The sequence below is a fragment of the Typopeltis vanoorti genome, chromosome 10 (genome assembly GCF_054136105.1).
Source record: "Typopeltis vanoorti isolate ZY-2024b chromosome 10, IOZ_Tvanoo_1.0, whole genome shotgun sequence".
NCBI classification, from domain to species: Eukaryota; Metazoa; Arthropoda; class Arachnida; order Uropygi; family Thelyphonidae; genus Typopeltis; species Typopeltis vanoorti.
The window spans coordinates 9,729,140-9,741,319 of NC_143558.1; the positions used below are offsets into that span (position 1 = coordinate 9,729,140).

The 12,180-nt window shown below is 34.8% G+C and overlaps 1 protein-coding gene across 2 annotated transcripts in view; it reads left to right on the forward strand.

Moving 5' to 3' along the window:
* The window catches only part of Wdr81 (WD repeat domain 81), a 369,840-nt gene that overhangs the window by 300,796 nt on the left and 56,864 nt on the right, over positions 1-12,180 (forward strand). For both annotated transcript variants that reach the window (XM_090398673.1, XM_090398674.1), the window contains 2 exons: positions 250-439; positions 10,883-11,007. In XM_090398673.1, the coding sequence (XP_090254799.1) occupies positions 250-439; positions 10,883-11,007 (315 nt within the window). The remainder of the gene's footprint in view (positions 1-249; positions 440-10,882; positions 11,008-12,180) is intronic.

The following is a 12,180-nucleotide window of genomic DNA, read 5'->3' on the forward strand; positions in this document are numbered from 1 at the left end:
CTCCATTACATTCCAAACTGAGATCTTCAATAACTCATCTGTAAGATCTTCAGTCAGGGTGTTTTAAGATGTTCAGTCTGAAAACACTAATCTTGCCAGTCTTTTTGTGGGGCAGGGGGGGGGGAATAGTCCTCTTTTTATAAGATAGCTTTCTTCGACTGAATAGTATCCCTTATATAAAACGCAAGTTTAATATAATTTTAGTTATAAGATATACTGATGTTTGCCATAAAAAGTTTATATTTTTAGGCCAAGATGACAGTTTTGTTAGTGGAGAATTTGGGAAGAATGTTGCTGTTGTTGGAAATCGTATTGATGTTCACCTTGGAGAAGAAAGTCACTTAGTAGCAGCTGGAGAAAATCCTGTTCCTAATATTCAGGGTTCAGATACACTGAAGTCAGCAGAAGTACCAAAATATGATATCAGTGCACTGAAAAGGTGAGGAATTTAATTATAATTTAGAAAATAAAATATTTAGTAATATCCAGCATACTCTGTCTTGCAAACTTTTGTAGCTGCCATTTGACTTGAATTCAAATTTGATTTTGGAAAGACTCTTGTGTTTTGAGATTTCATGAGTCTGGCCGAGATGTCAAGTCCAAGCTGCGTCTAGCCAAGATGTGGAGTCTGAGTTCAAGTCTAAAAAATTTACAAAAATTATTTGATATACTAAAGATTTCTTTTTTGAAAATAGTTTGATAATTTACATTTGCAAATTTTAATTAGTGAAAATTTAACTCACTTAATTGTACTGTATTTTATTTAATCACCCTTTTTTTTTTCACTCTACTTTACTTTAAAAAAAAAATGAATGAAATCAACAGTTTACTTAAATGCCACAGAAATTTAGATTAAAAACACTGAACTACCTTTGTAAGAAATCAAAAATGGGTATAAGAATGCTAAATAGGTTATCAGATCATTCAAAATTAGGAAGCAAATGTACCGGAACCCTTTATTCTTTGTTGCAGTAAGCTTAGGCAAAACTGTTTTTGGTTATTTTGATGGATCTTTTTTTCTTAACCATGGGTAACATTTTTATAGAAAATGAACTTTCTTTTACAAATAGGCTCTTCAGGCTCTAATTAGTAAATTTCAGTCTTAATACTTTAACCAAGTTAAAAGTATTTATTGCAGATAATTTAATAGCTATTTCTGTTATCATTTCAGAAGTATTTCCTGGGGGAAGGTAAAAAAATAAAAAAAAACCTAAGGGAATTTTCTTTTTTCTCAACTATTCTACTGTATCAATTTAAAACCAGATAACTTCTAGCTCTCACATTTTTTCTTTACATTCTTCTGGGCATCTGCTAAGTTATCAAGCTTTTGTCATTCACATTTGGAAACAGCTTGATAACTTGGCAGCGAATAAAATTTATTTTGCTTGTTCTTTTTGATATTATTACATTATATCAGTGGCTAGTTTAGAAGTGCTGCCTTCTTTCTTGTTTTGTTTCATTCTGCAGAATAATGCCATGTTTTGTTGAATGTTACTAATTCATACTTTATTGAATATTTTTTGCACTGTGCTTCTGAGTTTCTCACTACCTTGAAAAATTCCCAAACTTTTCATTTCTTTGGAATATTTAATATTTTATCTGAATTATCCTTTTTAAACTTGACATGCTAATAAAATTAACATGCTAATATTTACAACCACATGTCACACATGCTATGTTTATTTTCTAGCAGAAGCTGATGATTTGCTATATATGCAGTTGAGCAGATAGGAAGAATAAGAATTATAATATCAAATTACCGTCACACTCGTGATTATTATTGCTTGACACCTCCAAGGATTGTCATGCAATAATAGAATGACACTCTACTCATCATAGGATGGCACTCTATTCCACTGTACTCCACTCTGCTACAAACATCTCGCCATCTTCCCTACTACTTAATTCTCCCACTATCTTTATCACCAACAATATGTATTGTCACCAATAACAACTGAACTACCTTTGTAAGAAATCAAAAATGGGTATAAGAATGCTAAATATTTTTTGTCTGTAAATTGCTGTGTTCTGATGCCTGTATGTGGAATGAAAAACCCAAGCTTCTGGGAGAAAAAGTCCTGCTACCTTCATATGAGATCAGATAACTCGCCTTCAATTGAAAAAAAAAAAACATATAAAGATTCTTCTCATCATGACAAGAATCAAACTCGGGCCTTTTCTAATTAAATGGCACAATGTACCATTGTTCTTCCAATTGTACTATGTTTATGATGACTTTAATTTTAAATGGCAATTAATAATTAATTTTTATTAACAATGTTAATCTTGGGTAGTGAAATTTTTCACTTGTTAATCATAAATGTTTAATACATTTATGATCAATTTATGTGAGGGAATGTGGACTTCAGAGTTTGGTGGATAGAAGAAGGAGAGGTGATGTGATTGAAACTTTTAAACCGTTGAGAGGTGGTTACAGGGTTGACACTGGGGAGTTCTTTTGCTTGGTTGAACAGCGGGGAGTGATGACAAGGGGCCATCCCTGGAAGTTATGAAAAGAAACTGTGAGCAAGAGGATGAGGAGTGATTTCTTTGCTTGGAGGGTGATTGAACCGTGGAATGCATTGCCTGATAGTGGTGAGAGCGAGAACGGTCAATGAGATTAAGGAGTGGTATGATAGACTTTGTGTTTCCAAGGAGGGACCTCCCACGATGAGTCTTGATAGACTTTGTGTTTCCTAGGAAGGACCTCCCACGATGAGTCTTTTGACTCCATGGAAGCCTAAATAATAATAATAATAATAATATTTTCTATAGGAAGGTCTTGGAAAAATTTTGTGCTGGCTTACCATTTAGGTAGTTATGTCACTAGTCAAGACTTACATGGTTGCAATATTATTATTGGATAACATCTCCATTGAGTCTCATTCACTTTCTTATTCACATTATCCAGAGGACACGCTATCCTACAACCCACTGTCATCTTTAACACTTAATCCACCATCCACATTATGCCATCTACCACCCACTAATAGTATTTGTCTTTTAATTGCATGTTTAATTACAAACCAATTTTAACTTATGGATCTGAGAGCTGGGTTAGAAATAAAACACTTGATCAAAGACTAGAGACTCAGATATGAGAGTCCTGAGAAAGATTAGGGGCACGAATAGATGCCGTCAATGGCTATATCATATTAAAAATGAGGATGTTAGGAAAGAACTTGACATTGTTAGCATCCAGGAATGTGTTAGTAGAGCTAATTTCAGGTGGTGGTAGTGGTGGTGTGGTCACTTAAGCAGAATGAGAGAGGAAAGATTAGCAAAACAAGTGTTCTCTGCCAGGTTGGCAGAGGGTGAGGAGTGAGAAGACAGAAATATAAGATCTGATAATTTTGGAATGTTGATAGGTAACAGATTAATTTGGAGGAAAATTGAAGGTACATGTCAGGAATTTGATGATGATGAAGCTCTTTAGATTTTTTTTAACTCCAGTTAATTATCATGTGAGTGGCATTCTGCCTTAGTTGTAATAAATTAAGAAGTGCAGTTTCATTTCCTAGGATATTGAGTTTAAGTGATTCTGATTTTATGATGATGTTGGCTACATCTTAACCAAATATTAGCAGCAGCATGTGATAGATCATAAATTTTGCATTTACCTTAATTTCTAATTTAGGCAATTATTTGGCTGCTGTAACAAATTTGCCACCTATGCTTGTCTTAATTATCTACTATGTAGTTCAACACATATTTCTTCTTAACTGAAAATTTCACATATTTGGCCACCTCCTAGATCAAGACTGCATGATCACCCTCACTCAAAGGGAGGCAATATACCTTGATAATGGGGCAGATCCTTTGATGACATTATCAGATCCAGCAATCTCACACCACAAGTCTCCTTTGCCATTTGTTAAATGCTTTGCCTTCTACATCTATGTTCACCTGTTGGCTTCCCCTTGTGTTTGGCTGCAATTTATATGCTATCATCAGTTATATCCCTTGTCCATTCTTCTCTATCTTCCCTAAAAATACTAATTCCCTCATCTCTTCCTATAACTAAATAATCCTCTGCCAACTAAGTCTCACTGATGCCTATAACTTTTGGCCATGTTATGCCAATATCACACTCGCTCATCTCAGTGGTGTCTGCTTGCATTCCCTCTTTGAGTTTTCTGGTCTTTGCACTTATCAATTGAGTAATACTTTTTTTCCCACTTATCTAACTCTGAATCCATTCAAGTGCAGTCCGTCAGTCATATAAATCCTTTTGTCCATCAAATTCAGTCTATGTAAACTATACAGCATTCCTCCTGCACAACTTATTCATTGATTCATATGTCATGTCTATCCTCTCAGTTTGCCTTAATCATACTCTAGAAGCAGAATCATAATCCTTACTCTTTTGCTCTTCTTTTTTAGTCCAGTAACTCTTTCATATCTTCTCTCATACTATACTTTTTCCTTTTAAGTCATTGTCTGCCAAAACAATCAACTCTTTTATTTTACCTTTCTCTTTGCTGCCTTCACAGCCCCACTAATAATCTCCATATCTTAGAAATACTTTGCCATGCTCTTTTAAACACTTTTTATATCACAGAATGCCACACAAGAATTTCTCCTTTCTCTCTCTCTCTCCTCAGCTCTATCACTTGTTCTGTGACCACATTAGTGTTCTGTTTCTCTCACAATGACCTGATCTCAGCATTCTCCTGAAAAAACTTTATCCTGTGCTGACTTTCTCATTTTTTCATCATTTTGTCAATGATCTCTACTCAGCTGCAACATTCTTACTTACCTCACACATTTGGCACTTGTTTTCTTTCTGTAAACTGTAAAGAATACATTTCACACATACACATAGACTGCACTGAACAAAATCTCATTAAATTGCCCTAAGAAAGATGTGTTGTGCATTGGTGCCATATCAAAAATATTGAGTGCAATAGAAAATATGCAGTTTTTTTATAAACTGTGCTTCTATCAAACACTCAATTAAATTAAAGTTGCCAAGAAATTATATTCTTGTTAAATCCTTGATCCACAAGTTGCATGTGAAGTAGCTTAACAACTAGACTACTTGTGTATAGAGGCTGACTTTACATCAATTGCTGTGGTGTATATTGACAAGTGACTTCTGTATTCATTCAACTTCCTGGTATAACTGCTGCAGGTGAGACATCAATAAAGGTCAAAACTGGTATGGGTAGTGACACTTTCCATAATGTATAGCAACATGTACTTCTGAAAAGTGGGCTTTGCATTATGGGATATTAAGGCAATTTTAGGTGGGATATGAATTTCATTGACCATCTCCCTTTATTGGATGCCTGAAGTGGCTTCAAAAAATTCCATATTTGGTTCTCTAGAGCAGGGTTTCCAGACTACGTAAAAATAATTAAAAATTGCAAAAAAATAAAATAAAAATTGATAAAAATTGCAAAAAAATAAAATAAAAATTGATAAAAATAGCAAAAAAATAAAATAAAAATTGATAAAAATAGCAAAAAATAAAAATAAAAATCCTAAGCCCACCCACATTGAAAAAATGTACTATAGGTTTATAATAATCTTTCGTGGGCAGGAACCACACATAAAAACATAAATTGATATGAAGTCATCAGCCTCTGTATACAAGTAGCCTAGTCATTTTGCACTTGCAAACTTTGTTTGCTTTCACTTGAATAAAGGATTTAACAAGAATATAATTTCTTGAATGGCTTAATTTAATTTCTAAACAAGGGGAAAAACTTTCCAATAAAAAATAAATTAAAAAAAGTCACAAATTAATCCTGTATTATTATCTTAATTCAAAAGTAATTGCTTGTCTTTCTACACTCTTCTTATCACCAGTCTTCACTGACTGTCCTCTATTAGCAAATTTGAGTGAATCGGTAAGAGAAAGAATCATCAATTAATTGGATTGACCTCTAGATAGTATTCAGCATTATTAGGGAGGTTTTGGTGTACTATCCCAAATCTGTCAGTGATATTCAAAGATTGGTTGCATTTGTTGTTTATACAGTGTTGGCAGTTGTATGGATGGGAAGTACTGCCTGGAATATTAAAAGATACCTATTTGATTGTTCACTTAAAAATGCTGCATTCCATACCTTAACACAGCAGTTCAGTTAACCACTTTTTAAAAACAAGTAGAACCCTCACTCTCTGTTGAAAAGCATAACCATCATCATCATCATCAAATTAATTCCTGCCATGTACCCTCAAGGGGTGTACAGGATATGATAGTACTACATGAAAAAAATTACACCATTACTAACATCCTATCTACAATTTTCCTCCAAATCAGTCTGTTACTTGTCAAGACTCCAACATTATCAGATCTTATATTTCTGTCGTCTAAAACACTGTACCGCATCAATCCACCTGTATCTTGGTCTTCCTCTGGGTCGTTTTGCTGCCAACCTGGCAGGGAACGCTTGTTTTGCTAATCTTTCCTCGCCCATTCTGTTTAAGTGACCATACCACCTGAGATTAGCTCTGCTAATGCACTCCTGGATGCTGACATGTCAAGTTCTTTCCTAATATCCTCGTTTTTAATATGATATTGCCATTGATGCCATCTGTTCACGCCTATAATCTTTCTCAGGACTCTCATATCTGTGGTCTCTAGTCTTTGGTCAAGTGTTTTACTTCTGACCCAGTTCTCAGATCCATAAGTTAAAACTGGTTTGAACACTGTCTTGTATACAGCTAATTTAGTGTTCCGACTAATTTCTCTCTTATTCCATATGAATTTAATCAATTGACTTCCCACCATACCAGCTTTGCTGATTCTGTTGTCTATTTCTATATTTAATTTACCATCTTCAGTAAAATTCGTGCCTAAATAGCTGAAATGTTTTACTTGTTCCACAGGTTCTCCATTCACAACACAGTTGACATTTTCAATGATTCTGCCTATTTTCATTGTCTTCGTCTTTTTATTACTGACCTTCATACCATATCTATCACAATAGCTATTGAATTTAGTCAGAGAATCTTGCAGACTTGTAGCAGATTTATGTAGAAGTATAACATCATCCGCATAAAGCAAAGAGCTGACATTAACATCTCCAATTTTGATATCATTTTTAATACCACTTTCCTTCATAATGTGATCCATATAGATAATGAATAACAGAGGGGATAATGTACATCCTTGTCTCACACCAGATTTAACATTAAACCATCTTCCTGTACTTCAGTTCTAACTGCTGACTTACAACTCAAATAAAGACTAAGTATTGCTTGATATAATGCCCCATTGACACCATATAACTGCAGCGTATTGAATAGCTTCTCTCTTGGCACCTTGTCATATGCCTTTTCCAGATCGACAAAACTTAAATACAGATCCTTGTTAAATTTCCATGCTTTCTCGACTAATTATCGTAAAATGAAGATCTGATCCTGACAGCCTCTATTTGGCCTGAATCCAGTTTGTTCTTTACCAAGCTTTTCTTCCACAATTCTTCTCAACTGATCTCAAGTAAACTTGCATAGATCTTGCCAGGAACACTCAGTAGGGAAATACCTCTGTAATTCTCACATTCAGTTTTATTTCCCTTTTTATATATGGGTACTATGAGAGCTCTACTCCAATCATTGGGAATTCATCCCTCTGTCCAGGCTTTCTTAACTATGCAGTGCAGCCACTGGAAGACTTTTATACCACCATACTTCAGCATTTCTGGTCGATTATCATCTACTCCTGCTGCCTTTCCACATTTCAAGTCTTTGATTTCTTTTTCTACTTCAAGTATGGATATGTATTCCTGACTGCATTCCTGGTCAGTGTTTTTTACCAATGTGCTGTGATCACTGCTTGTTTCATTTAACAGTTTTACAAAGTAATTACTCCATACTTGAAGGATATCTTTTTCTCCCGTTTTCATGTCACCTTTATCATCTCTAATTCCTTTTACAGCACTCTTTTCTCCATTCTTAAGCTTCTTCAACAACCTCCAGAATATTTTGCCACCTTCTTGATATTTATTTTCTATATTCTTGCCAAAGTCCTCCCATGACTTTTGTTTAGCTAGTTTTACACAGTGTTTAGCATTCTTGCATTTGTCTCTGTATTCTGTAAGAGTAAAAGCTGACTTATTTGCCAGGAACTTTTGATATTCTTTCTTCTTTTCCTTCACTGCCTCTTTAACTTCCTGTGTCCACCAGGGAGTTCTGATTTTTTTATCCTTACAGACAATCTCACCACATGCCTCTCTGGCTGAATCAATCAGGGTTTTCTTCAAGATCTCTAAAGTTTGAATCTCTAAAGTTTGGTTCCTGTTCTCAAACTCTTTCATTTTTTCTTCGATAATCTTTCTGTATTTTAGTCTACAGTTCACATCTGAGAGCTGCTTAACTTTTATTCGCTTTAAAACTTTCTTACATGTTATTCTTTTGAATATGAAATTAAATTTTATCCTGCTCAAGACTAAATAGTGATCACTTCCAATTTCAAATCCTCTGTACACTCTGGTGTCCTGCACCAGGGAGAAAACATCACTATCAACAATAACATAGTCAGTGAGACTTTTCTTATTCCTAGCTTCTTCTCTCCATGTGAATTTGTGCACATTTTTATGTTGGAACATGGTGTTAGTAATAACTAGTCCATGTCCTGAGCAGAAATCCAACAGATATTTGCCATTATTATTAGCTTTGCTCTTTTCTCCAAATTTTCCCAAAATATTTTTGTGTCTCACAATCATTTCCAACTCTGCTATTTAGATCCCCACCAAGGACCAACTTTTCTTTTTTCATTGTGTCAGTTGCTTTTTCTAAAGCCTCAAAAAATTCCTCCACTTCTACCTTAGTAGAACCTTCTGTGGGACCATAGGCACAAATAAGTCTCATTGTCCAGTTCCCCATTCTCATATTTGCCCACATTACTCTACTTGAGACTGGCTGCCATTCAAGAAGATTAGCCTCGTATTTAGTTTTGAATACTATGGCTACTGCTTCTTTTTCTTGATTGTCATTGCCTGAATATAACATTTTGTATTTATTGCTCCGAAAGATCTCGCCAGTTTTGGTCTTTTTTGTTTCAGTCACCCCTATTATGTCGATCTGGTACTTATCTAATTCCTCAGCTAGCTCCATTTCTTTGCAATTCAGGCTTCTTACATTGATAGTACTGATCTTTAACTCTGGTGATGTTGAGTTGGGGTTTATTTTCAGATTTGTTCCAGTAGCTGACTTTTCGCTGTTCGCCCTGGTTCCCTGGTGAAAACAACGGGGTTCTTTAACCAGGCGACGCCCCAGCCGGCATGAAATTTTGTCATGTTGTACCATCATTCTATATTTTGGTTTAACCAATAAGAATACAATTTGGTCGGCTAAATCCCAAATTGCCAGCCCATCCTCGTCCGTTCAGTATCCAAGTAGATACCCAACAGGGTGCACCATGAGAAGGCGAGGATTGGATATTAGGTCAGAAGCCCTGGCCGGTTCTCCGCATTCCTTTAAAGGCTATGTGGAGGTCTCCTCTAAGTTTTACAGCTTTGATCCTTAATACATTATAATACATACACACATACATGATTGTATGTCACACATGATTAAATAGAAGAAAACAACATTGAGGACATTATAAATCTGAAAGGCATGGTGTACAGTAATGCGCATGTCTTTAGTACTGTTTTTGAAGTAATCAGCAGCAATGAAGTACTCTCTTAATTTTATATTGCTTCATTAATTTATCCAAAAATTGAGAGACTAAAATTTTGAAGCCTGCATTCAGGCTCACAGGCTAAGATTACATCTGTCTCAAAAGCCTCAAAGGGTACATGCCAGGACTTCAGTTCTTACTATTTACAAAATTTGAAAAGTTTTACTATCTTGTAATGTAGTGTAGTGTTTTGCTTTTGATTGCTTTGTGCATCTGAGGATACTAGATGAATCTAGTGAAATACCTGCAAACTTAAATCCACACTTTATTTGTCCTGATGTAATGTTATGAGTTAATACAATCAAAACAACATGAATGTTAGCCAATACAATAGTCTTCCCTATGCATTCAAATATCTGATATGATCATTAGTTGTTTATTTTGTATCTCTAATGCTATTATTTAAGAAAATTAACAATGTAATAATAACTTATTAACAAAATGATATACTGAATATTAATTAGAAAAAACTTAAGTTTAAGTTTTTTCCCCATCATCAGGGAATAATGAACAAACTGATATGTGTAGGTACTACATAAAGTATGACTAAAACAGAACAAAGGTATGTCTAAAGTCCTAAATAGTTCTCCCTAGTGGACTGGGATGGGTGTTCTTGATGGGCTGAAGTTCTCAGGGTGAGTGCTTTCCAGATTTGAGTCAGAGCATGCTCAAGCCATGAGTGGCTATAGTGGTGGAACTGGATGTAGTCTTTGTGTTCAGTAATTCTGTTGTTGGATGCCTTGCCTTTTTTATCCATAACAGGACAGCTTGCTACTGTGGAACTTGGCAGACATCTGACAGGTCTAGGGACTGTGGCTCTTCTTTGAGGAAGTAAATAAGGGATGCCAATTTTGTATATGATCTATAAGTGGTTATAAGGTTGTATCTTTTTAGAATTTTTGTCAGGTTTTTCAGATGTGTCTTGGATATATAGGATAGTAATAGATTTGACATAGTTTGTTCTGGAGAGAAAAAAGATGAATGTGGTTTCCTTTAATATTTTCTGAATTTGGTGAGGATTGTAGCCATTAGCTACAATCCCCACCAAATCCTCCCCTCCAGAACATTGACTACACCAAATCTATTCCAAAAGTTGCATCTGTTGCATCTGTTTGACTTTGCTGAAATATTAAAGGTAGTAATTAAATGTTTTTTCTATATTGTGTATGTTGCTAATTTCCTTAAGTAATACAATTACAGATAACCAACATATAAGCCAGAATTACTTTGTATCTCTTTCAACAGAAGAATGGAAAATAGCCAAAGACATCTGAAAGGCAACTGGCTTGTATATTGGGAACATGAAACTGGACGTAGTGATAAAGATTCACACTTCAATTTCAAACAAATTAGATTGCAGTCTTTCATAGGTAATACTTTTGTATAGTTATTTCCATTGTGAATTTGAGTGGTTTACAGTCTCTTAAGATATTGTATATATGTATTGTTTTGTGCATGATTATTTTTCCTTTCTCATATTTTGTATATTTTAATAGTATCTCCTAAGCACTAAATACGAAGATAATCTTGAATTGTAGGCAGTATCAAGTAGAGTGTGAGCAGTATAAATGGCGTTTTGAACAGTAAAACTTATTTGTACCTGTGGTCCCACAGAAGATTATAGTGAGAAAAATGTGGAAAGAATTTTTTCAGTAGGTGATGTATACAAAGGGGGAGGATCTGGAAAGTTCTGATAAACATCATCAAATTCCTGCCATGTACCCTCAAGGGGTGTACAGGATATGATAGTACTACATGAAAAAAAAATTACATCATTATTAATTTCCTATCTACAATTTTCCTACAAATCAGTCTGTTACTTGTCAAGAATCCAACATTATCAGAGCTTATATTTCTATCGTCTAAGGCACTTTGTACCATATCAATCCACCTATATCTTGGTCTTCCTCTGGATCGTTTTGCTGCCAACCTGGCAGAGAATACTTGTTTTGCTAATCTTTCTTTGCCCATTCTGTTTAAGTGACCATACCACCTGAGATTAGCTCTGCTAATGCATTCCTGGATGTTGACAATGTCAAGTTCTTTACTAATATCCTTGTTTTTAATATGATATTGCCATTGATGCCATCTGTTCACGCCTATAATCTTTCTTAGGACTCTCATATCTGCAGTCTCTAGTCTTTGGTCAAGTGTTTTACTTCTGACCCAGCTCTCAAATCCATAAGTTAAAACTGGTTTGAACACTGTCTTGTAGACAGCTAATTTAGTGTTCCAACTAATTTCTCTCTTATTCCATATGAATTTATTCAATTGACTTCCATACCAGCTTTGCTGATTCTGTTGTCTATTTCTATATTTAATTTACCATCTTCAGTAAAAATCGTGCCTAAGTAGCTGAAATGTTTTATTTGTTCCACAAGTTCTCCATTCACAACACAGTTGACATTTTCAATGATTCTGCCTATTTTCATTGTCTTTGTCTTTTTATTGCTAACCTTCATACCATATCTATTACAACAGTTATTCAATTTAGTCAGAGAATCTTGCAGACTTGTAGTGGATTTATTTAGAAGTATAACATC